The sequence below is a fragment of the Cyrtonyx montezumae genome, unplaced genomic scaffold (genome assembly GCF_038088225.1).
Source record: "Cyrtonyx montezumae isolate F1298 unplaced genomic scaffold, pur_monq_1.0 scaffold_3, whole genome shotgun sequence".
Classification (NCBI taxonomy): domain Eukaryota; kingdom Metazoa; phylum Chordata; class Aves; order Galliformes; family Odontophoridae; genus Cyrtonyx; species Cyrtonyx montezumae.
Genome location: NW_027072034.1, coordinates 116,274,184 through 116,300,067, shown reverse-complemented (window position 1 = coordinate 116,300,067; position 25,884 = coordinate 116,274,184). Strand labels below are relative to the sequence as shown.

The 25,884-nt window shown below is 41.5% G+C and overlaps 2 protein-coding genes across 7 annotated transcripts in view; both read left to right on the top strand.

Annotated features, from left to right (window-relative positions):
- The window catches only part of MYBPC1 (myosin binding protein C1), a 70,992-nt gene extending 59,137 nt beyond the window's left edge, over window positions 1-11,855 (top strand). For 3 of the 4 annotated variants that reach the window (XM_065743171.1, XM_065743169.1, XM_065743168.1), the window contains 8 exons: window positions 378-573; window positions 1,358-1,497; window positions 2,777-2,936; window positions 4,189-4,325; window positions 5,043-5,229; window positions 8,123-8,181; window positions 9,599-9,638; window positions 11,567-11,855. In XM_065743171.1, the coding sequence (XP_065599243.1) occupies window positions 378-573; window positions 1,358-1,497; window positions 2,777-2,936; window positions 4,189-4,325; window positions 5,043-5,229; window positions 8,123-8,181; window positions 9,599-9,619 (900 nt within the window). In that variant the 3' untranslated portion in view covers window positions 9,620-9,638; window positions 11,567-11,855. The remainder of the gene's footprint in view (window positions 1-377; window positions 574-1,357; window positions 1,498-2,776; window positions 2,937-4,188; window positions 4,326-5,042; window positions 5,230-8,122; window positions 8,182-9,598; window positions 9,639-11,566) is intronic. The other variant, XM_065743170.1, reaches the window with a different exon arrangement.
- A 5,620-nt stretch (window positions 11,856-17,475) lies between these two features.
- Window positions 17,476-25,884, top strand: part of CHPT1 (choline phosphotransferase 1) — a 92,714-nt gene continuing 84,305 nt past the window's right edge. For 2 of the 3 annotated variants that reach the window (XR_010622569.1, XM_065743185.1), the window contains exons 1-3: window positions 17,493-17,746; window positions 23,149-23,296; window positions 24,280-24,421. Coding sequence is in view for 2 of the 3 variants with exons in the window: in XM_065743185.1 (XP_065599257.1) it covers window positions 17,504-17,746; window positions 23,149-23,296; window positions 24,280-24,421 (533 nt within the window). In the remaining variant the exon portion in view is untranslated. Of the gene's footprint in view, window positions 17,747-23,148; window positions 23,297-24,279; window positions 24,422-25,884 lie in introns of all 3 variants that reach the window. The other variant, XM_065743186.1, reaches the window with a different exon arrangement.

The following is a 25,884-nucleotide window of genomic DNA, read 5'->3' as shown; positions in this document are numbered from 1 at the left end:
TTCAGAGCTTTAACACACTACTTAGGTGCCCAGCAGTGTAGAAAACGTAGGGAGTTCCCGAAGGTGAATAGATTTGTTGTTTATTTATTTATTGATTGATTTTCTTCAAAAAAGAAAGTAAGAGATAGAGAGAGAGAGAAAGAGAGAGAGAGAGAAAGAAAGTTGTCCAACTTATCCAGAAAATAAAGAACATACAAATACTTTTGTCTCTTGGAGGAATAAAAACATTGTAATTTAGGTAAATTAATGGGATTGCATCTGAAATTCTGCATGATTTTAAAAAGAATTTACTGCTCCTTTCAGGACAATTTTGCCCTTGTAACTAACATCCTTTTCTCTCCAAAAGCGAATATAACTTATTTCCTGGCTTCTTACAGGGAAGACCAAGGGCAAAAGTTTCATGGCAGAAAAATGGTTCTCCAATAGACAAGAACCAAATTAACATCCGGAACACTGAGAATGACACCATCATTTTTATCCGAAAGGCAGAAAGGAGCCACTCTGGAGAATATGACATGAAAGTGGAAGTAGATAATTTGGTGGACAAAGCTACGATAGATATTCAGATTGTTGGTATGTTTGGAGAAACAGAAGGATGTGCATGCCAGTGAAGCAGACTCTAGCCATTTCAAGGTTCTAACTATGAAAACAGAAATCCCAAGAGAACACCTTTTCTCTACATCCAATTACTTGCCTATGGATTTGTAGTCTCTTAAGTAAAACTTCCTACACAATGGCATGTGCTTGTTTGAACATGCCAGTCTCTGTTTTTCACAGTTTTCTTCTTCATGTCCTTGTTTATTTAGGATGCAAGCCTTTTCCTTTTGACTGGTATCCACAAATGGAAATGGTTTCATAGTAAGTTTGTCACAAGTGTAACATGGAAGAAATCCCAAATGTTGGAAGTACATGAAAACAGGAAAGAAAGATGAGAAAAAACATTTACTTACAATTTTTGCCAACATATTTTTATTTACATAATAGGCACAATAATGGTTGACACTTCCTGTTTTAAGAAGAGATTTTCATCCACTTATCAGGTTTTCAAAATGTCATGCTTATATGCAACTAAAGAGCATATGTACCTTGTAAACCATATTCTCAAAGTGGCCCAGTTTGGTTTTTCATGATTATGGTGTGGGTGAATTGTTGTAAGTTCTATTTTGCAGCCTTACCATTCTTTGGACAAAGGGCTCAACATGTGCATGCATAAGAAAGAGACAAAGCAAATGAAGTGGAATATATATATATACATATTTATATATATAGGAAAGAGACAAAGTGGAAGATGTGTGTAGGAGGAGTGATATAATATTCTATATTTTGGAAAACGATGATTGTCATATTTTCATTACAGATCGCCCGGGCCCACCAGAGGTTGTAACTATTGAGGATGTCTGGGGAGAGAACGTAAATTTATCATGGAAGCCACCAAAAGATGATGGCAATGCCGCCATTACTGGGTACACTATTCAAAAAGCAGATAAGAAGAGTATGGTAAGTAATAAGATGTTTAAAAGGTTGATGTATTCATGAAGCTCTACTTTTTAAAAATAAAAAATTTATAGGTTTAATTAATGAAAGAATCCTTTTGCCCACTTTCCAGAAAACCCAGTATGTTGACCTGCTTTGTGCTCTGATCAATTCTTTCCTTCTGCAGACCTGTTTCCCTTCCCATTCTTCAGTTTTAATCTGTCTTCAGAGGAGAGGAGATTTTCCTCCAGAAGAAAAAAAAACTTTCCTTGTCTTTGAGTTAGTGTATGAAGGAGAAAGCAGCAACAGCAGTGTCTAGGGCCCAGAATGTCATGGATCATTTGGGTCATAGTTCCTCCATATTCTCTGTGGTGATGAATTTGGCAATTCTGGCAGAGTTGGCATTCTACAGGAAACCATTTTGCCAAAAGACGAGTCCTTAGAGGAGTACAAAAAACTCCACAGGTTACGTGGGATGGAAATTCATCAATTTTTTAGAAATGTAAAATAAACTGACTCTTAGAGACAAATATCAATCAAATATCAATGCAAACTGTGGCACAGGAAACTCAGCATGAGTGCGTCTTTAAAAAAAGAAAAAACTCTGCAAGTCAGAGGCAGGAAAAGCAAAAACATTGTTATACTTCATTTAATGTTAATTTTATTTTTAGCATTAAATTTTTTTATCTGTTTTCTATGTAGGTGTTACATCCTAGGATAGAATTTACATGTCCTGTTACAGCTACAAAACCAAAGCACTAAAATCTTCCTTTCCACCTGAGTCTTAAAATATTTCTTTTGCTCCAGAGGAATCACCTGGCTGAAAGTACACTCATCACAAAAATTCAGCATGTGGAGGAGGGGGCACATTAGTGCACTGGTCCCCTGAGAGTACGTGTCACAGTTGAGGGCTTTGTTTTTTAACCCGTCTGCAGTTTTCTTATCTGCAGCAGTACTTGTTCAGACAGCAGTGTGGAAGAGAAATGCCTCACCTCACACAGAATAATTTTTGTAATGTTGCATTTCCTAGACAGAAACCATTGGATTAACCGAGTGTAATCATTCAGTAGGATCCACTTTCCATTCAGCCTTCAATACTCAGTACTGAACTATGGGTATGCTCATTATCACTCACGTCAGATGGAATACTTAATTACTGTTTTCTTCACCACATTACTCTTCATTAACATTTCTTTAAAAGAAAATTGTACTATCACAAGGTCAGTGATACTCCCAAGCAGTGGATGTGTGAGAGGTGAAGTACACAGCGGGGAAGCTAAGCCTCTATGTTTGTATGTTTCAGGAATGGTTCACAGTAATCGAGCACTACCACCGCACCAGTGCCACCATTAATGAACTCGTCATAGGAAACGAGTACTACTTCCGAGTCTTCGCTGAAAACATGTGCGGCCTCAGCGAGGATGCAACAATGACCAAAGAGAGTGCTTTGATTGCAAAAGATGGTTAGCTAATCAGCTTTTCCTTATTGAAAGGGAGGGGGTGTGTGCAGAGTCTGGAAAGTGATGAGACATAAAAGCCATAGATGAGGCACAATGGACAGCTAGGACATTTCATATTAAGACTTTGTCATTTGTCCACGTAGCTTATAAATTTTTTTATGGAGTGGGACATTTTTTCCATATTCTGTCACTTACTGTGGTCTTGGATTCATACTCATATGTCACCGCTGGCAAATCTGAGTCAACATGAGCTGGAAGAGGAGCAAAGCAGATGCTCTCTGTTAAGAGCAGTGAGTCATGGCCTCTGTGGAGACTCAGCTCCATCTATGCAAGTGCTGCAGTCCATTTCAAGTCTGATCCAACAAATAAGCTCAGCCTCTTGTGTCACCTTTCTTATGGGTGAAGCTGGACAAACCAAATCTCTGCCATCAAAAGTCCTGATATTTCAGAAATTGTCAGCTTGGAAGAGCAATGTAAACCTAAAAAAAAAGAAAAAGTCTCTTTATGGAAGGAAAATTCCACAAATTGATAGTTCAGTTGAAGATAATCAAAGTTGGTTGGTCATGTTTTTCTGAAAGGAAGGAATACGTGACTGCCATGATATAGAGCACAGACAATCCATACAACCCACATGGACAGTCTGAAACAATGGAAGTCAGCGGTTGTGGGAATACATTTCCACTATTAAAAAGACTTTCTATTGGAAATGGAATCACAAATGAAAACAGAGCTATAGGAATTGCTTTTCATCACTGCTTACTCAACTCTGTCATGAAAGTAAATGTCAGGCCTAGGCTGAACTGTAGCCAGTAAGGGAGCATGGAGAAGGTTTCAATGACACAAAGGTATCTGTTGAAGCCTGTGCACAGGAAAAAATGTCAGTCTGTCCGGCTGTCTTAGAAGAGCAAACGTGGATTGTCAAGATGGGCATCCTGTGGGATATCAGGCAATATCCATCTTGTTTTGTAATATCTAGGGCAGGTAGAAAAACACATAGAATGAATGCACTTTATTTAGTACACCATCTACTCACAAAAAAAAGAGAAGCTCTCAGACTTTTATATCAAAATCAAGGGTAAAAAAATTCCCAAGTCCCCTTCCAGCCTCCTTGACAAGTGAAATTCCTACACCAGGCTGATTCCTAAACCAGTGCAGATCAGAACAGATGCAGACTCTCTGTAACTTTTTAAGATGTTTGGGTATTTAGTTATACTACAACACCTGTCTTTATTAATGCATTGTTTTCATCTTATAGGTAAAGTGTACAAATACCCAGTTTACGATGACTTTGACTTCACTGAACGACCACTGTTTACTCAGCCTCTTATTAACACGTTTGCTGTCGCTGGTTACAATGCTACTTTGAACTGCAGCGTTCGGGGCAACCCCAAGGTACAGCACAGCAGTGTCAGTTAACACATGAGAAAGTTTAACCCAGGAACAAAAACTGTAATACAACTGTAATTATACAAAGCAGGCCGAATTAAAATGAGGCTGCAGGCTTTAAAGCATAGAAAAAGGACCCATGACTACTTACTAATCTGTGTTATAGGAGTTATAACAGTTATGAAACCCCCAGATGACACAGGGAAAGGGCAAAACCTCAGGAAAAGGTGAGGTTGTACAGAGACCTACACTGAGATTAAAGGTTGTTATTGAAGTGAAGCCATGAGTATTCTACAAAAAGGTAATTAAGCTTTAAGTACATCTCAGGAATACCCTGAGAATGCATAAATTCTCAGTTCCTTTGTGTCTCCCAGTTTGAGTTACGTCTTATTGATATTTATTTTCTGCCATGAAAATTTGATCTAGTAAAATTGGAACTCCCATTGTTGAAGAACGTGATCACTTTTCAACAGCATGTGGCTGTTCTTTCTGAAAATTACTGTTAAAAACATGCTTTATGTTCCAAATCAGAGAAAATGCATGTCAAAAGATACAGCTGAGGTGCCTGCTGTTATTAGAAAGCACCTCTTATATCAATATATTTAGGACGTGATGGGAGCTGCACTGAAAAACTCAGAAACAGAAGCATCATGTAGTCTGTGTTTATGTTTGGTTTAATTGTTAGCTTCCCTTCTATCCCTATTTTATTTATTTTTACCACAGCCCAAAATAACCTGGCTGAAAAACAAAGTTGCTATAATAAATGACCCAAGGTACCGAATGTTCGGCAACCAAGGTGTTTGTACCTTGGAGATCCGCAAACCCAGTCCGTACGATGGAGGCACTTACACTTGCAGAGCAGTCAATGAACTTGGAGAGGCAGAAGTTGATTGCAAACTGGAAGTAAAAGGTAAGGGTTTCAATTCATTGTTTGTCTGAACGCCATTTACAAAGGAGAGAGACAAAAGTATGCAAGGCAAAAGCAAAGGGGATATTAAAAAACACCTTTTTTTTTTGTTTTCCCATATGAAAGTAAATTGGCGTTAGTACAAAATAAACTACATTGGCAGCTTTGGTTTCTCTTTGAGGGCTGTGTTGTACTTATGCTGTATCTTTTCCTTCTCCTTAGCCACAATTTGCACATTCAGTGACTGCAAGGACTCTTTTACAAGAGACACAATGGTACAATATAATTCTCAAAGCTCTGCAGCTTATCCAGTAAACTCTAATGAGACTCAACCACGGAACTTTTGGAGCAAATGTTAAAAAAAAAACAAACCATCCTGAATAGGACACAGGTCTCTGAAGGAAGTGGAAAGGACAGAAGAGAAGGAAGAAACATTAATTCATGGCAGATATAGTCTGCTTTAAAATGGCATATGAAACAACTGTTTCCAAGGAAAACTTCTTAATGTAGTTCGTTAGCAAAATCATGTAGCAACACAAGTACTGTTCCCAAGAGCACAAGCTAGTTTATACAAATGATGACTTTTCTTTAGGAGCAAAGTATTTTAAATCTGATTTTGCAAAAACAGGGAAAGAGGAGAAGCATTTTAGCATTGATTCGGATATCAAGAATGATAAGAGGATTTGGACTGGAGTGCTAGTTACTTTTTCTGAAAACTGTATTTTCAGAAAATGACTCCCTGGCAACAGATGCAGTCATAGTCAACTGGATTAGCTTTCACCAAAGGCTTTTGCTTCAACCATGGAATAAGCATTTCTGAAAAAATAAATGTCAAGTTGTTAGTAAGGAAAGCTGCCTAAACAGAGCCAGTAGGAACTGTCTAAGTCAGGAGTTCAGAGGGAACTTAGGCTATGTGAATATGGTCCTAGTTTTATTACTGCTATCACGCTTGTCTATAAAGAAAACTATACTATTTAATATCCTCAAGCACTGTTTTGATTTTAGACTTCACTTTCCGTTTTCTGTGTTTTCTGATGCATCTTGTCCCACAGCTCAAACCTGCTAGCATGAAGCCACTGCAATAAATATTTGGTCTATGAAGCTGAACATTTAACTAATATAATGAAAGTGTAGGTAATATAATGTTTCTTAACTGTCATGATTTATTTTTAAGTTGTTGTGTAAAAGGTAATGTCCTTGAACTGGATGTATGAATCTTTTCCATAACCACAAGAAAATTTTCTATTTCACAGCAGAGCAGAAGTCCTCATCACCTGGGAAGGTTGCTTCTATTTTTTATACTCATATATATTAATCTATTTTTTTATACAAAATGCAAAAGCCAAGTTAATTTGCTGTTCCATCAAACTTTCTAAGTCCCCAAGCCTTAGAGCCCTTAAAAGATCACCTTTGACCAATACTGACAGAATTCTTTCTACTATTATTTCAACCTTCTGCTGACTTATGAGTTGAACTCACATTCTCTTAATTTTCTCAGCTTGTCTGTTGATTTAATAGGGTTCTTTGGATGACTGCGCTTCAAAATGACACACAGAAATATGGATTTGGAATCACTAGAAATGGATTTCAGTGTGATTAAATGTGTGTGTGTGCATGTATGCATTTATATGTGTAGCTTTAAACTGGTGTGACTTTAGTCCAGAAAGTAATGATCGAGGTTTGAATCTGTAATGTTGAGGTGCAGTTGAATATTGCTTGACCAAGATCAACAGGCTGTAGGTAATGCTACGTATCTGGTGAATGTATGAGCCACAGTGGTATTATTGGAGGCATTAGCATAGTAAATCATGCTAATGAGCGCTTTGTGCAACAGTATATATTACAGTAATTGTATTTTCTTCATTATGGAGAAAAGAAACTCCAGACATCTACTTTAGACATGCTGGAAATCTGAAGATTACCATGCATATATATATATGCTCCATGTGAGGAATGCCATGGAAGAATTACAGACAGAACAGTTTAGGATTCAGTTTTGCATAGTGTTTCAACAACAGAACAGCCATGAATGCTATGGTTGGACTAGATAACCTTAGTGGTCTTTTCCAACCTCAATGATTCCATGACTCCACGATTCTATGAATATCCCTACTATGAATGTTACTGGTATGCTACAATTTTCTATTTTCTAGCCATTTACAGTCTTTGAGGTGACAAATCAAAACTCCTATCCACTACAAAATTTAACGCTCACTTCCTGAAAAAGTGTTAATGATAACTATGATAATTATGAGCACCAATAATAATAATAAATAAAAATAATAAATCCTCATTTATCCTTAAAAGAAGATCCCATGTTTACTGATGTTATTTCAGAGAGGCATTGCTTCACTCTTCTGTTTTCAGTTTTGCTGAGTGAACTTAAAGAAGGCTGCTTAGTGAGCTGCTCCAGATGACTGCATACACAATCTTTTTTATAGATAACTGTGCTGAGAAAGATCATGTAGTACTACTAAAAGACAAGAATTCCTCCAACTTGAAAGATGATCCGTGCACAGCATCTCGTGATATATTTTTCATACCCATTTTAATAAGGAAAATTTTAAAAAACTCAACAAAGTTGAATTCTAAATATTTTGAGGTAGATCCTTAAATATGGCTTTAAATCTTTACTTATGTAAGGGAATGATTTTGTATCAGCTCCATTGAGGTCAAGGAGAAAAATCAGATAGAGTACTGTGTTTCTTTTCATCATTAAACATGTTTCTAGACTACATCTGTCTTAAGAGTGAAATCAAGATCGGTGGTCATTCTGGTCGGTTGATGGTAACAAAGGTGCTGTGTGAAAAAAAAATAAAAAATAAATGGTGTTAAAATCAACTTGGAAGAATTTCAAATGCGAATAAATACCACTATAAATATTCTAATTCTGCAGTGATATATCAAGGAGTAATTAATCCAGGAGAACCAATCTTCATGGCGGGGAATAAGCAGGTTTATAATGAGTATAATCCTCTGGCCATTCCATTTCATTCCCTTCCTCTCTTTTCACATTGAAACGCATTTTCTGCATGCAAAGTGTGTTTTTTTTGCTTTTTTAGATTAAACTAGCTGGTGTCTCATGGCATACTAAGTCTATGCTACATGAGCAAAGAAGGCCAAATTAATCAAGAATATAGGAATTTAACAGCAGAGTTACAAAAGTTTTAGCTATGCTTCTCCTACTGAGAATAAAGTTACCTGGACGTATGAAGAATGAATTTAGTAACCATGACTACCATTGACCAGAACATTTAGACCTTTCCAGGAGACACAATTTCATATCTCAGCAACCGGCTCTCGGTCAGTTTGTAGAACTACTGAAATAACAGAAGTATCATGAAGTCATTTGCTGTGCCTAAAAGACATTCTTTATTATTGATTAGCTTTTGATTACAGATTATCTCTGAATGATAATCTGTGCCTGAATTTACACAATAGGATCTGGGGATGAAATCCCAATCCAACTGAAATCAGTTGAAATTTTATACTTTCAATAATGTGAAATTTCATTACCTTTAAAGCTTACTTTAATGTGGATTCATTGGAGTTACAATGGCGAACAATGTGGCCCTTTCCGTAGAAATGTGTTTCTTTGCAACCGTGCCCAAATCCAGAACATCAGCAGAGCAGTTTTCAGATGCCCAGAAAGCAGTTTCCAGTATTTTATACATCCAAATTTATTATTTCAAAACTAAAACAAGTTAAGAAATCAGGCTATATGATGTTCCTGTAGCATTTGAAGTATTAAGGTATTTTTCTAAAATGGCTGCAAAAGGTACAAATTTGAGTGCTTTTATAGATACATATATATGGACATTTCATATAGTCAGAATGTGTCACTGAAGGTAAGGGCTCCTGCAAAGCCAATGGCATGCTGTAAGTAGTGTAAATGTGGATATGTGACAAAGCACACGCTTTAGTTCACAGGTATGTAATTAGTCTGTACTTGATTATTTTGCCTTATAGAGTTTCGACATATATATATATGTTTCAGTGTTAACGTGTGTGCTTCTTTTCCCTGGTGGAAAATACAATATATATATATGTGCTAGCTTCTTTGAAGCTACGTTTGGAAACTTTGACAATACATATCAGTTGCATAATTTGGTTCCTATCTACACTGTAGACTAATTACAGAATTTATAGTTAATTGTACTTATTAATATAGCTTTTACATATTAATGATAATTTTGAAGTGGAACTGGATCCCCACCTTTTACTCTCCATGTGTTTCTATTCCCATATATTTTACAAGACTAAGGATTAAAACATCATCTTGAAATAATTGTAAGCATAATTTCACTCAACATTTTCTCTCTACTTTCGTGTTTGCCTTAAACTGTTACTTCTCTTTCTCTCTCTCTCTTAGTTACAGAATAAGGATTTTTGAATGTATATTGTCACCTAAGGTAAGCTTTCATATGGTACGTGCATATGAAGCTTATGACTGTTTACACGTCATACAACGTCTGCCTAGTATGGCATGATTTTCATTATGTTTGTTAATGAAAATGGTTTTTGAAATGAATAGCATGACAGTCTCAATGCCTATAAAACTCCATGTTTAAAATAATCGCATGTGACAGTAATCCCTCATAGTACTACCTCTCACTGTTTTCTAATAGTGCATGTTTCAGTGGAATTTACCACAAGCATGACGTAGCAGAAATAGCCAGCATGAATAAAACACATTTTGCACTTACAGTCAGTTATTTTCACATAGGAATATGCCTCTACGTAATTGAAATTTTTACTCAGTGCTTAATTTCCTTTAAAAACGAATGACTCATCACATTTTGCATTACATGAGTTGAAAAGAATGCTAAAAAGCATGCATCTTTTTGTCTGCATTGTGCATCCACCTAAGGTCGGGGACAAAGATTTCTGCAACAATGCAAGTGTTAAACAAGACAGTTCAGTCCATAATCACTAGAAACTAATAGCACCTTGACTGGATAATTCTTGTGTCAATAAAGGATATCAGTTCTTAAACTGTGCACTCAGGATACGTAAGTATCAGCTTGGTTGCATTTAGCCGAAGCATTCAGAGACAGTGATATCTTCATCCTGACAGTGTACTTTTGCTTTAAAACTTTTGGTGTGTTCCAGGAAAAGCAGAGAAGGTAAGTGCTGCTATCGGCGGGTGATTGGGCAGCTCACAGTGCAGAGCACCTACGCAGAACTACACGAGGAAGATCACATCGGCGTTACGTAGTCCTTTACCACAAATGCCAAGCTTTCTCTTGAGTAAGGACAGCCTCCCATGTTTTTAGCAAAATATTTATCTTTTATCCGCTCTAAATGCTATTTAATTTCGATGAAATTAACAGAAGTACCCATGGATTTAGTTTCATCTATGGATTTCCATGGCTTTTTCTTTTTCCCCCAACAGAATGAGATTTCAGTTCTAATTGGGGTAGCCTGTATTCAACCACTGCTACACTAGTGGGATCTGGGAAGCCTGGGCTGGTGTGTTAAACACTGCACGCACCTTTTTTCTGGGCACTGAAAGAAATATTTTGACTTGGATTCCTAAATTACTTGATCTACTCCCAAAATCTTTTGCCTGTGCCCCTTGGTGCAACTTCTGAAGAGCGGAGCAGCCCCAGCTGTAAGCGGTGCTTTCAGGGAGCAGGCAGCTGAAGGCAGGGCAATTTTTCTTCACTCAGAATTGAATCCAAAGTAATTCTTCATACTTCCCCAGGAGATGAAGCCTTTGACTGCAGTCAGATATATCTGGAGTCTGTATTTCAGTTAGCCCCTTCTCTCTAAAATCTTGGATTTTTTTCTGTATATATTTATTCACACAAATATATATCACACAGGCCATACCAGCTGTTACTTTCAAGCAATGAGGTAAATATTTTGCTAAATACTTACAAACCATAACAAGACCCCACTCTGGAATAATATGGATGTCTCTGCATGTTTTCCACAACTCTTTGGTGCCAGCTGTTTTCTCTGTTCTTCCTTCTGCGCTGACTTCCATCTCCAAGTGCTCTGCACACAGCCTGATGGAAATCCAGGAGGGTTACTTGCTAATCATAGAATATTGCATGGGGTGAGATAAATGACCGTATATATGACTTACTGGCAAATAGAAATGCAATTCATCCTGAGCAAGGGAACAGGAAATTCCTGTGCAGTACAGAGATTAAATAATGGTTAATTCTTGTGCTGATCTTTTGAACAGGGATGAATTTTATCCAATCTCAAAATCAAAGACATGATAGGGACTGACTAAATCTTTGCCACTCGAGGCACAAACTAACGGCACAAACCTATTCATTGCTCCACAGACTCTGAACCTGAAAACTGTCTTGTCCCTTGTTTGTAGGTGGGCTTTCGTTCTTCAAACTATTAATGGATGGAGTGCCTCCGCATATCATTGATTCATATATGCGCGAAGTACAGGCAGACAAAACTGAGGGGAAGTGAGAGTCCGACCACAGTGCTTCCTGCCACCGCGCTGGAAATGGGTAGCCAGAGTTTCAGCATTTTAGTCCTTGCAACAACAGAACAAACGTGTGGCTGGAGATTTTTTTCTTTTCCTTTCTTTCTTTTTTTTTTTCCCTTTCCCATTTGTCGCTCTATTTTCCCTGCCTGCTCTTACTGAAAAGAAAGAATACGCATGGATTGCTTTGGGATTGAAATGACATGAACTGAAGACAACGCACTCTTTGTAATGTTCAGCTTTATTTTGTTTGATATTGTGTTTTGATTTTTTTTTAATGAGGAAAGAGGAGAAGCAGTGTATGAGGAGGCAGTCAGTTTGTACTCGGTGGTACAACATAAACCTTTTGCAGACTGAAGGTACAAAGATTTGTCAGTAGATGTGCAATAAGACCTTTGGAATACATACCTCTTTGATAATGTATCTTATCCACCTGAGAATTGTTTAACAGAATATGGTTTTACTATAACATAATTAATTCATGTGTACTTGATGATCACTTAATCTGAACTTATCTTCCTTTAGAAGTTTTGATTTCTTAAATCTGACTCATCAGTCTCTCAACTGAACTGAAATTGTTTTATTTAATGTACAATAAATATGAAGTGTTTAAGATCTAACAAGTTGTTGCTAGCTGTTTGATTTTTTTTCTCATTTCATCATATTTCTTATTAATTTATGCATACTGCAGAGCACACAGCACCAAGCAGGTCAGACTCCTGAGCCAGTGAGCTCACTCTTCAAACTACCTTTAAAATACACTTTAAGATATCCTTTAAAATACCAAAATGCCGTAGCTAAGCTAAAAGTGCTCCGTTAATTCTCCAGCTCTGTGGTCACTACCCTCCAAGAGAACGAGGTAGCAGCAGTGTTTCAGAAATAGGTCTGATAGTCTGCAAGGCTCTGGTGAATTCTGACAGATATGAGGTCTGTGAGATATGAGGTCACATGCAGTTCGACCAGCTTGCCAATTCCCTATCACCCTCTCATTTATTTACCTGGCTGTTCTCACTCCAGCTGCAGAGATAAGATAGGTTGTGTGCTTACTGACTACTGATCGATCCTCAACTACAGTTTGTGAAGACAAGAGTCTACTAAAACTAGTAGTACCATTGTATACCGTTTTATATATATATATATACATGCACACATACATATAACACTATATCTATACATACATTATTGTATACATTGTATACATCACATGAGCACATTTCCAAACACCTAGCAGTTAGTAATTAGGCGTGAATAAATGAATTTGTTACTATGAATCAACACTGCTGAACTGGCGGTTTTGTGTTTGAATTACCACTTCTTCCACTTGGGGATCTGAATGCCTTTGCTCACATTTCTTTTTCCTGTAAAAGTTATTCACTCTGAGGGCTGTTTTCTTCCTTTTCTCCTTTCTATTGCTTTCCTCTATCCTCTATCTGTGCAAGGAAGCAGTTCTCCATTCCCAATCATACTGGACATCCCCCAGCCTGCATTTCTACCTGCTCCTCTCAAAACCATACCCCTCTTTTCTATTCACACCTAAACATGAAAGAAGGTAACATAATTATTAGGAAGAAAATTCCAGAAAACATTATTTCTTTCTCTTCATTCTCAACAGTCAATTGGCTTTTCCTTCATCTGTTTTGGTGCCTAAAAGGCTCTGGGAGAGGGTCAGTTTGAATATATGCCATGCAGCTTTAATCTCATCCCTCATTTGAACTATTAGACTAATTAGACTATGAGTCTAATTGGATGTATTATGTCAGCACCAAAGCTGTTACTGTGTTAACATAGCTACTGTGAGGTTGTGCTTTTCATAAACAAAGGAATATGTTCACAGCCAGTTTCAAGTTTATTCATCTGCCTCCTCTGCCTTAATATACCACACACAATAACCTGTCGGCCAGCATAAACCTCAGCTTCCACTGGGACTCCACTGATGGAATTAGCTTCTCTAATTAGTACCAGATGGCAGCAGCACTGGCAGACAAGCTGAATTAAGCTACTTTTCACTGTGTGAACACTAAGTGTGACATTCACATGCCCTTAACTCCTTCTGAGTTGCATAGTATGGTATTTACCATTGAGTGAGATACATCAGGCCAGTAAGAAATAATGGGTATTTGGCCATAGTTATAATTTAGATGAGTGAGTATTAGTGTGCCATATGTTCATACTTTCATTTGTGAAGCTGACCAGTCAAGCCTCTGGATTATGGATTACTTTAAGGGGAATTATAGTATTGAGTGGGACAGAAAAGGAAATCCTAGTAAATATAACACAAGTTGCAGAACCTTCAATAGAGAATGAATTTTTGATTTATGATGAGTCGCCTGATGGAATTATCCAAGAACAGTGATCAATAGACAAAGTGAACTGATAAAAAAAGAATAATTTTGAAATCTGCAGTTCATACCAGCTTAACAGAAGGGAATATAGCAAACCTACAGGCAAAACGACCAAGAGAACAGAAGCAGCAGGAGAATATCATGCTGTAGAAGACACAGCCCAGTGCTCCCAAGAGGAAATATCTCCCAGGTAGGCTCACGTGGGATTTACAGGAAAACAGTGACCAGGAATGAGACCTATGAGTAAAGGGCAGCAAATGAAGCCTGGTCAGTAACAGCATAATACAAGAGCTCTAGGATAAGTGAAACTGGCAGTGATTTTATAGCTTATGGCTGTGTTCCCTGAAGTTTAATAATATGTTAAACTAGTTTCAACTTCAGCTACTCACCTGTTTGCTATGCGCACTCACTGTCAACTAATTGATGTTGAGGTTACAGTTCAGATCTCTTTCAGTAGCACATTTTATAAGGATTCTCTTTTCCACTCACCTTCACAAACTTGGTAGAAATTTCCTACTTTTGAAAACTGTTCCTTGGTGTTGAGCTTGACTGAAAAAGGACAAGGAAAGTTAATATTCAGAATAAGAAGGTTGACCTATATGTGTACATACATATACACACATCGGAAGAGGAATCAAAGTTAATAAAACAGATGGTATTTATTTTTAAAGAAGCCAGAAGAAAGCATTGGCCTGCTGGTTTCTTTTGGCTTGTTCTCCTTGAAAGGGCACTTGATGTGTAAGTGTTCCTGTCATATAAATAAGTATCTTCTCTTAAACAGTTGTCTGAAGAGCTTGATATATGCATTGTAGACTCTCATTTTCGTGGAAAGCTCACAGCCAGTTTTCCTCACTGAAAACAATGCCACAAATAAAGAAAGTGGGAGAAAAACAGAGATTGAATCAAGGTATAATGGAACTACAGAATTGTAAGGGTTGGAAAGGAACTCCCAGACATCATTAAGTTCAACCCTCTGCTAAAGCACATTCCCTAGAGAAGGACCTACAGGGAATAGTTCAGGTGGATTTTGAGTAACTTCAGAGAAGGAGACTCCACCAAGCCTCTGGGCAGCTTGTTCAGTGCTCTGCCACCCTCACAGTAAAGAAATTCTTACTTGTGTTTGCATAGAACATCCTGTGTTCCAGTTTGTACCTGTTGCCTCTTGTACTATTGCTGTACGTCACCAAGAAGAGTCTGCCCCCACTGACTTGACTTCCATGCTTTAAATGTTTATAAACATTGATGAGATCTCTCATCAGCCTTCTCTTCCCCAGGCTGAACAGTCACAGTGCTCTCAGCCGTTCCTCCTAACGGAGATGCTCCAGGTCCCTCATCATCTGTGACACTCTCTAGAAGTTCCCTGTCCTTCTTAAACTGAGGAGCTCAGTATTTCATATGTGGCCTCAGCAGGGCAGAGTTCATATGGAGGTCCAGACTGAGAGTCAGATTTTATTTTAAATATTCTTTAAAAAAATACACATCTATAAGTTTCCTGTTACTTTGTTTATAGGGGAAAATGCAGCATAGCTAACTTTTACAGAGCACTGAAAAGGACACTTATCTGGTGATAAGCCTTTTGTCGTATTTTGAGATTCTGGAGCAAAAGGCATTCTATTTTAAGCACAGAATACTTACGGTCACTGGGTTCACAGCTTGCTCTCCTGACTGACAAGTAAAGCTGCTGCTTTGTTGAAGCAGACAGCAGAAAGTAAAAGCATATCCTGAATATTGAGGAAGTTCTGGAAACCTGAACACACCCAGCTTTGATTTCTATCTTCTCTTGTTCCATGTTTTGTTGCTGAATATTTTTCAAAATGTATTTAAATAAACAAGTACACCAAAAACAAGTAAAAAAAAAAACAACAAAACATGCAAAGCCCTTTTTCAGGTTCAATAATAAATTACTTGGTCCCTATCTTTTTAATGATAAATAAGTAATAATTAAAAAAATAAATATGGATGCAGTGGTGGTTCACTAACTTCTACAAAAAGTGTGTTTTTCTCCTTTTCTTCTTGGCATTGCAAAGAGCTTGAGCAATCTCCCTGTAAATACCAATACCCTTAAGCTCCTTGACAACAGTAATGCTCAGGGAATTCAAAGCAGCAGTTTCACCTTTTTTCAAGCAAAGTGATTCCAATGTCCTGTGGATCTGGCTGGCATTGAATATAATTCTTGTGTATGCTTTTGCCTTTCTCTGCTTGGCTGCCACTGAATCTTTATTTTGTTATATATTATCCCTCCATTTGCTTGTGGTTTTTCTCTTCTATGTTTCTAATCCCTAATCACTGTCTCTTACTGTGTTTACTGGACATGGACATAGGGCACACTCAGCCGTTCTCTTCACTGCAGGGTAGCTAAGGTAGGTAACCTTTAAAAGTCCTTTCCAACTCAAATGATTCTATGATTCTGTGATTCTTTTGTGCATTGCAAGCACTCCTGACACTTGACGTAGAAAAACCTGCTCAAAAACTTACTCTCTTCATCAAAGAAAGGGAATTGGCTTACACTGAGTAACAGGAAACTGGTCTGTCCGGGGGACTGTTGTGCTTGGCCAAAAGGCTACAGCCAGAGCCCATAAAGGAGCAATTTGCACTTGGACTAGGGCAATCCCAGATACGTGTACAGGCTGGGAGAAAAACACTGAGAGTAGCCCTGCAGAGAAGAACACAGGGGATCTGATGGATGAAAAGCTGGACATGAGCCAGCAGTGTGCTCTTGCAGGTTGAAAGGCCAACTGCATCGTGGGCTGCATCAGCAGAGGGGAGGCATTAGGGTGATGGAGTGGATTAGCTCCTTCTGCTCTGCCCTCGTGTCCACTTCGAGTACTGCGTTCAGGTGTGGGCCCCCAGTACAGGAAGGATGTGGAGCTGTTGGACTGGGTCCAGAGGAGGGCCATGAGGATGCTCGGAGGGCTGGAGCACCTCTGCTATGAAGACACGCTGAGAGAGCTGGGCTTGCTCAGTCTGGAGAGAGCTGCGTAAGTGCTGAAAGGGCCGCAAAAGGCAGCTTATAAACAGGAGGGAAACTGACTTTCTACGCAGGACAGTTTTAAACTAAAATAGGCGAGATTCAGGTTAGGGGAGGAAATAGTTGTCTCCAGGGGCGGTGAGGCTCTGGCACAGCTGCCCAGAAAAGCTGCGGGTGCCCCACCCCTGTAGGCGCTCAAGGCCAGGTTGGACGGGGCCCTAGGCAGCCAGATCTAGATCAAGGAGGCCGAAGAAGCTCCGGGCACGCAGCGTTTGTCTGTCCCACAGCCACGGGTGCTCGCCTCCGCAGCCCACGGGCTCGGGAAATGGCGCCGGGCTGGCAGCGCCGCGATCCCCCGCCTGAGGAGACTGCCGCGCCCTGAGCTGAGACGGCGGCGTCTGCCCTGAGCAGAGGCGGCCTCGGGCCGTCTGCCTCTTCCGCCGTCGCCTCAGCCCCGCCCCGACCGGCGGTGGCGGCAGCTTGCGGCCGGCGCGTCGCGGTCCGTCCGGAATGGCCGCTCCGTGGGCTCTTCCCGCGCCCCTCAGCCCGGCGCAGCTGAAGCGCCTGGAGCAGCACCGCTACAGCGCGGCCGGGCGCTCGCTGCTGGAGCCCTGGCTGCAGCCCTACTGGGGCTGGCTGGTGGAGCGGCTCCCGCTGTGGCTGGCTCCCAACGCTATCACCCTGGGCGGCCTCCTGCTGAACTGCCTCACGGCGCTGCCGCTCATCGCCTCCTGCCCCACCGCCACCGAGCAGGTACCGCCCGGCGGGACGCGGCCTCCCCCGGCCCCCGCCGGCACGGAGTGCCCTGAGGCCTGGGCCTGCGTCCGCGGAGGGCACGGTGGGTTTGCCCTGACTTCGGGGAAGGCAGTAAGGAGGAAGGGAGAGTAAATGGCTGCAAACTGCAGGCTGACATCTTCTAGGCTTGGGGCCTCTGGGAGAGGAGGATATGGAGCTGCTGGAGCTGGTCTAGGGGAGGGCCACTACGATGAGCAAAGGGCTGGAGCACCTCTCCTGCGAAGACAGGCTGGTGGTTCAGCCTGGAGAACAGAAGGCAGTGGGGAGACCTCACAGCAGCCTTCCAGTACTTGAGGGGAGCTTATAAGCAGGAGGAGAAACAACTTTTTACATGGCCTAGTAGGGATAGGACAAGGGGGAATGGCTTTCAACTAAACAAGGGGAGATTAAGGTTATACATCAGGGGAAACTTTTCAGTCAGAAAGTGGTGAGGTGCTGGCGCAGCTGCCCAGAGAAGCTGTGGTGCCTCATTCCTGGAGGTGCTCAGGACCAGGCGGGATGGGGCCCTGGGCAGCCTGAGATGGTGGGGGGCAGCCTTGCATGCGTCGGGGGTGGAACTGGTAGGCTTTAAGGTCCCTTCCAACCCAGGCCTGTGTTCTAATGGCTGTGGAGCTGCTGCCTTCAGCTTACTGTTGTGAGGTATCAGTCCTGTGCCAGCTTCACGTTACGATGTTTTATCTAGCTTTTCTCTCTTTGCCATAGACGTAATGAAAAAGTAAGTATATTTTAAGTTACTTTTTGCTTTGAGGACTCATACAAAAAGGTTCTGTTGCAGACATCCAGGCAAATACTTCTTCCAGGAAAGCTCAGGTAGAGTTTTAGGAACATTTATGACTGTTGTAATCGCAAAGCTTGAATTCTGTAAGAACAGACAGTCTGGACCAAACTTCCCAACCAGACATCAGTGTATCAATGATAAGCATGTAGCACAAAAGCACACTCTTTCTCCTGTTCGACTGTTCTTTGTGAGCAGAGACAAAACTTCTGTCGTCTGTGCTCTGTGAGCGTGCCCTGGCTTCTGCTGCTCACCTCACCATCATTATGCTCTTCTTCAGCCTTTCTCCTTGAAGATGTCAGATATCTGGATGGTGTTTTGGAAAAAAAAGCTAAACCTGCTGCAACACTACTAAAGTGTTTCATGCACTGTTATATCATCTGCGTTGTGCTTTAACTTGAATGTGTAGGCTGGAAGGGTTGGGGGAAGGTGGAACTGAAAGTTGTGTTAAATACGGCCAAAGCAGAAGCAGAACTAATAGTATGGTGCATCATCTTGCTGGGCTAGGGAGCCTCTTCCTCCATCCATGAAGAAGCCATTTTTAATAGTCCTGTGTTGAGAACACTGAAGCCATCCACAGCACATAAGCAGGTGTTCAGTGGCAGAACCAAAGCCCCATGGGTGGCAGCCCCGTACACAGGTCCGTGTGGCTCAGAGCTCCCAGAGAGACCCTTGTGGCAGAGCACTCTGCCCTGGTGTGTGCATCCCAGAGGCTGAAGCATGGAGTTCTCAGTAGGGATTCCACTGAGATACTTGTTAGAACAACTGATGGATCACTTTTCCCTTGATTTTTGCCTTTTAAATTCTTTGTTTTGAATGCTTCAAGCTTCCATTATGTGCTATTGCAGTGAATTCCACTATTTAATAATGCTTTCCCTACCCCACACAATGCAGTTGATGACTGAAACTGTACTATGCTCCCTTGTCCTCTTGCTGTGTAGCAACTATTTCCTTATATACTGTGCTTGCTGTCTTCATCATCACCAATAGCTGCTAAAAGCCAATTTGTTGCTGACCAGTACAGCATGTTTTGGCTTTATAAATGCTGCCTGCTTGAGCAGTGCCTTCCTGTGTAGAAGGAACATGGCTTGTATGGCTGTCTTCTATAAATTCACCCTTCAGCATAAGCCTCCTTATCTCCGTCTGAGTCACAGCAGACCACTCCTCACTTTAGCACTGCAGTAGCTAAAGTCCATATGAGTGGATTTTCAGTGTCTGTCCCATTTCCTTCTCTGTCCATATAACCGAGGACAGGAGAGCCAACCTACAGTAATAACACACGTTACACCAGCTGGGGGCTGGGGACACTGCCTGCAAATTTTGTGCCCTGTACAGAGTTGACACGTCTTCTTTAGTACGATTGAAAACTGTGTTCTCTTTCTTCCTTTATATTAGAGCCATAGAATTGTTTGAGTTGGAAGGGTCCTATAAAGGGCATGTAGTCCAACTCCCCTGCAGTGAACAGGGACACCACAGCTAGACCAGGTTTCCTCAGAGCCCCTCCAGCTTGACCTTGAGTGTCTCCAGGGATGGGGCATCCGCCATTTCCCTGGCAACTTGTTCTAGTGCCTCGCTACCCTTACTGTAAAAAGCTTTTTCCTTATGTCCAGTTTAAATCTCCCCTCATTTAGCTTGAAGTCATTTCCCCTTGTCCTATCGCAACAGACTTTGCTAAGGAGTCTGTCCCCTTCTTTCATACAGCCCCCTTTAGGTGCTGAAAGGCCGCTCTCAGGTCTCCATGGAGCACTCTCCAGGCTGAACAGCCCCAGCTCTCTCAGCCTGTCCCCACAGGGAGGTGTTCCATCCCTTGGGTCATTTTTGTGGCCCTCCTCTGGATGCGCTCCAGCAGGTCCATGTCTCTCCTGTACTGAGGACACGGTCCCCCAGGGGAGGTCTCACCAATGCAGAGTAGAGAGGCAGGATCACCTCCCTTACCTGCTGGCTGCACTTCTTTGATGCAGCCCTTGGATACAGTTGGCTTTCTGGGCTGCAAGGACATGTTGCTGGCTCATGTCCAGCTTGTCACCCACCAGTACTGTAAAGTCCTTTTCAGCAGGGCTGTGCTCCATCCTTACATCTCCCTATTTGTACTGATACTAAGAGTTGCCACAACCTTGCACTTGGATTTGTTGAATCTCATGAGGTTCCGTGGGGCCCACTGCTCGACCCTGTCTATGTCTCTCTGGATAGCATCTCATCCCTGTGTGTGTTGACCAATCACAGCTGCTACAGTGTAAATCTGGAGGTAATGCTTTCTGGCAGAGGCAAGCTCGTGCTTTAACTCACTGTTTGCCTCCTTAGCCGATTTATTTTGCTATGTTCTCCTGAAAGGAAGGACTAAGGGTGACCATCTGCATTTCAGTGTATCATAGCACAGCTGGGTTTCTTAGATTTGACAAAAAGTGACTGTGGTATCAAAGTGTGAGATCAATAATGCAGCTATTGGCATTATATGACAGTAATCATAGAATATTTACTAACTGAAAGTTCTGCTGACCTACAGTATGAAGAGTGTGCTGGTCCTGCATTAGAGTGTAGGAGTACACCTTAGATGAGGACTGCCATTTATCCTCATCATGTGGTAATGAGCAGTTTGTCTTGCTAAGAACACTCCATGCAAGCTTACTTCCCTGAAGCAGCTGCAGTTACTCCATTAGCACAGGGTTTCCATACTAACAGCAACTCTTACTTTGTATTGAACTTATGTCTATTAAAAAATCCCATAGCAGGATCTAAGCAAAGAGTGGTCAGAGTGGATCCAGTGGTAAAGATTTGCCCTGCATGCTCTTGGCTTCTTCTGTTCCTTCATTTCTTATTTGTTTGTGGTTTTTTTGTTTTGAAAGCATTTCTTCCCGCTGTCCATAATTTCCTGGAGAACACTGGAAACAGAGAAAGGTTGGAAGGGGAAGGTTATGGATTTGTGGTTTGTGGGAGAGAGAATAAAGCAGAAGATAACGAGGGTGGAATAGAGCACTTGGTGTGAGTTGAGAGCTTCGGGGCTGTGAAGGAAGGAGCAGCCCTGGCCCAGCAGGTTGGAGGTGTTGAGCAGAGCGTGCAGCACCCATGAAGTGAGGAACAGCCCCACCGTGCCCACTGAGCACATCACTCTGCCACACCCACATGGTCCTGGACCACCTCCAGGGACAGTGACTCCACCACCTCCCTGGGCGGCCTGTACCAGCGCAGCACTGCTCTCTCTGAGAAGAAATGTTTCCTAATATCAAACCTGAAGGAGTTCGGTGGGGAGAGGAGGATGCTGGAGGAATGCAGCGAGTCCTTGCTGTGCAGAAAGTGCACTGGGAGTGTATTATAGTTATTTCTTTTTCTGCCCCATTGTAATGCAGATTTAAACAGCCCCCTTCTTTCTGCTGCTGTTAATACTATTGTATGGAAGGCTCCATGCTGAGCACAAGTGAGGGAAATTATCCAGTTCTGGGGGAAAAGGGAGGAGGTTCAGTGTACATGGCTTCTATGGTGTGTCTCTGCCAGAAAGGGGCATGACAGGCTAGAGCAGAATTAGTGCTGCGTGGACCAAGGGAATGAAGTTATGGATAAAAGTGGTGAATAATGAGGAGGTGTGTGTGAATATTTAAATGTCACAGTACTTGGGCTGTTGAACTCTGTGAGTTCAGACTTTGCTTGAAATAAGTGGCAAAGGGTCTTCTCAGATATCTGCTCTTCTGCAGCTGTCCACGCTCCTTACGTGGTGTGCTGTCACAGGGGTACAAATCAAGGGCTGCTCTTGGGCTTGCTCTGCTTCCTGAAGTTGAGGGTGTGCCAGGCAGTCCTGCCCAATGCTACATCTGCATTCTCTTGGCGTCAGACCCTGGGTTCAACAGGTGACCTGACCTTCACCAAACCTGCAGCTGGCAAGACTGTGTAATTTTTGACTTCTTTTTAATTCAAGCAGAGAGACCTTTTTTTTTTCCTCTTTACTCACTGAGGTTTGTGTTGCATTCTAGCTCTGTTAGAATAACGTGTCCCATGGGCAAATAATGCATTTGCTTGGACAGGATATAACTTCAGGCTGAGATAATAAACACCTCATCAGTGAAAAGCTGGTGATTATTGGGAGCCTCCTGACCTTTCAGCTGAGTCCCTCAGCCGTGTCAGCATTCTCAAATGCTCCCACTTCTCTAATTTGTAAACTGCTTGGGTGCAACGTGGGAAGTGGCTGGGGACATCCCTGGGCAGGAGAGCCAGGCATGTGGGGAGTCCGGGGAGATGGCAGCTGTAGATATAAGGGACACATCCCTTACGGTCTCAATGGACACAGGTGATCCTCACTGGAAGAACAAAAATACTTCCCCTCTCTTTACAGCTGGGTAAGAAGCTGTTGCTAACTGTTTTTGTTTCTGTGTTTTTAGAATGAAAATAGAAGGACCTCTGTTTGCCTGGTATACATGAAGTAGTTCATTGCAGCACTTACTACAAGCTGTTCAGAGCCTAGTGTGCAGAATCTGGTTTGTCCATTAACTAAGCAGCAAACAGCAGGATTTAGCAGTTTTGTGCTGCAAAGTAATTAAATAGAATATTGGCTGAGAAGCAGAACCGCCTAGTGACCTTTCATGTGAATCTCTTTCAGGCACCTCTCTGGGCGTACATCCTGGGTGCATTAGGACTTTTTATCTACCAGTCTCTGGATGCCATTGATGGGAAGCAAGCCAGAAGAACAAACAGTAGCTCTCCTCTAGGAGAGCTCTTTGATCATGGCTGCGACTCAATTTCCACAGGTAGCCTTAACCTACTGTTATGTGTGCTAGTTGTAAAAATAAATTAGCTGTTTTCAAGAGGAGCTGATTAAACACACATCTGTTGAAATTGGGAGGAGCATCTAGAGTTTGTGTGGTTCAGGCCCATACTCAGGGCAGGATCAGCTTGTTCCCTTCTCCACCATTTCCTGGTCACTGCAGCCAGGGCTGCCCCCAGCATTTGCGTCCCTGATCAGCATCAGGGGAGGGTATTTCAGAAGCACTTTTAGCAGGCGTTGGGTAATACACAGTCTGCGCATACTTTTACATCTTCATGCACTTTGAGCTCTACAGTGAGCAAAATATTCAGTAAGAGCATTGCTAGAGATTATATTAGTGTAGCTCGTGTTTTCCAGTTAGGTACAAGCGATAAATAGGATTCAAGTGCCTATAAAGCTGATGCTGGAACACAAAGCTAAGGGTTCTGCTTTATAAGATGTGCCAAAACACCCTTTGTGGGCATCCAGCCCGGTAGCTGGGTGGTAGAGGGTGGTTTATTAAATGTTCCTTAGGAGAACGAGCTTGAAAAATAGTTGTTTGGGAGTCTCTAAAAAGTAAGTGTTGCTCAGTTCTGCTTTCTATAACCTAGCTGTTGGTGGTAACACCTGCACTTCTGTGACAGCTTAAATGGCCAAAACATTTGCCTTGGGAGCTGGGATGTTCTTTACAACTCAGTTCCCAGCAAAGCACTATCAGTCTTTGAGCACAGCTCTTCTGTTGGAGCTAATGTCTGTGCCATAAAGGAGAGGAAATTAGAAAGCCCAGACTTTTCCTTCCAGACTCCCCTGGAAGGAAAGGAGTCTTGTGTTTTGGTCTCTCCCACCAGGGCTCTCCCTGATGTTAGCTGCTTAAGTATGGGTTGTATTCTTACTTTGTTATAGTGACCTGAAATGCCTTGTGATTTTATTTCTCTTAACTGCAAGCGTAGAGGGTATACAACTAACTTGTTCATTTCTGCTTTTCAGTTTTTGTTGTCCTTGGATCCTGCATAGCAATCCGATTAGGAACAAACCCTGACTGGTTGTTTTTCTGTTGTTTTGTGGGACTGTTCATGTTCTATTCTGCTCACTGGCAGACATATGTATCAGGCATATTAAGGTTTGGAAAGTAAGTAGGTATCTTTCAGAACTGCATATGACAATGTCTAGTAACTACTTGATTTCCATTTCTTCTTGTTCTTTTTTCCCCCACTAATGATTTAATGATTTCTGAAGGAGAAGTGACCTCCTTAGCAGCAGTATCTGAAACACGTGAGAGGTGAAGGCTGTCCTTCTGACAGTCCTTGCTATGCATTGACATGCATTACCTGCTTAGAGTACTAGTGAGCTTTGTTCTGCAAAAGCACCTTAGCAAATCAGAGCACCACTGAGCACACAAGCTAATGATCAGCTATGTGCATGGTTTGGTGTCCATCTGAAAGGCAGGCTTGTCTCTGCGGTAATGCTAAGAGCTCTTTTTATTTGCTGGCCACACAAACTGTAACTCTTGCACCTGCTTACCCACCCTGCTTTTCTCCAAAGGACAGCCTGTGCTGTAGGCAAAAAGAGCTGTTTTAGAGCGATGGGTGAAAAGGTAATCTTTCTAAGTAAGAGTGGACTGCAGTAGAAATGAATTATGCCATAAGCTCAGAGCTTTTGTACTAAGGATTGCTTTTCTGTTTGCCTTGTTGCGTAAAATGTGAGAATGATTTCCCCATACCAAGAAGGCACTGAAGCTCTAATACCACATAAAACTTCACTAAAAATGTAGTGGTTCTGCATAAATACAGTGATAATGCATAGTATGAGCAGTTCGGAATGCCCCGGTGTTTTGTGCTTATTGCTTGAAGCTGAGCAGGCACAACACCTCTCCAGAAGAACTCATTTTTGTGTACTGAAAGCAAATCAGGATTTTTCCAAGGCTTGCAGTTGCTCTTAAGAATAGTTAATGAGTCTAAATACAGCTAGTAGTATACTGTACTGCTCTAACTATGGGAATACGTAATATGGATGGAAGCTTTCACTGATGCTGTTCCTGAATTGATGACATTTGACTGATGAGTCTCAGCACTGATGGCCAGGAAGAATCAGCACATCTGGGTACTATACCACTGCCAGGCCGTACGGATACAGTGCTCCAGGGCTCAATAATTTGGCCTTCAATTTTGAGCTGCGTTGCAACCAACTGTCTGAGCCTCAGTAAAATTAAGTACAAAATTAAGGCACATGTAATGGTTCAGCTTGGAGTCCTGTCACTTCACTAAACAGGCAGAAAATACAAACTCGCACAAGACCAGCAAGCTGAATTGACTGCCCTGTCTGAGAGCAAAAACGTTGGAATTCAGTGTTGACCGTAGAAGGGATACAGGACCACCTGTTTTACAAAATGTTTTATGGAAAAAAGCAACACGTTGGTGATCAGTGTCTTTTGCAAACCATGACTCAGTCATCAAAGTACTGCCCTTATGATTTTTAGGCTGTATCTGTCAAGTTTTCATGATACAGTGGCTTAAAGAAATCCCATCTGCCTCATTCTGCTCTTCGTAGACTCTACTTCTGTATACTTTCAATGTGTTTACTGTAAGCTTCACT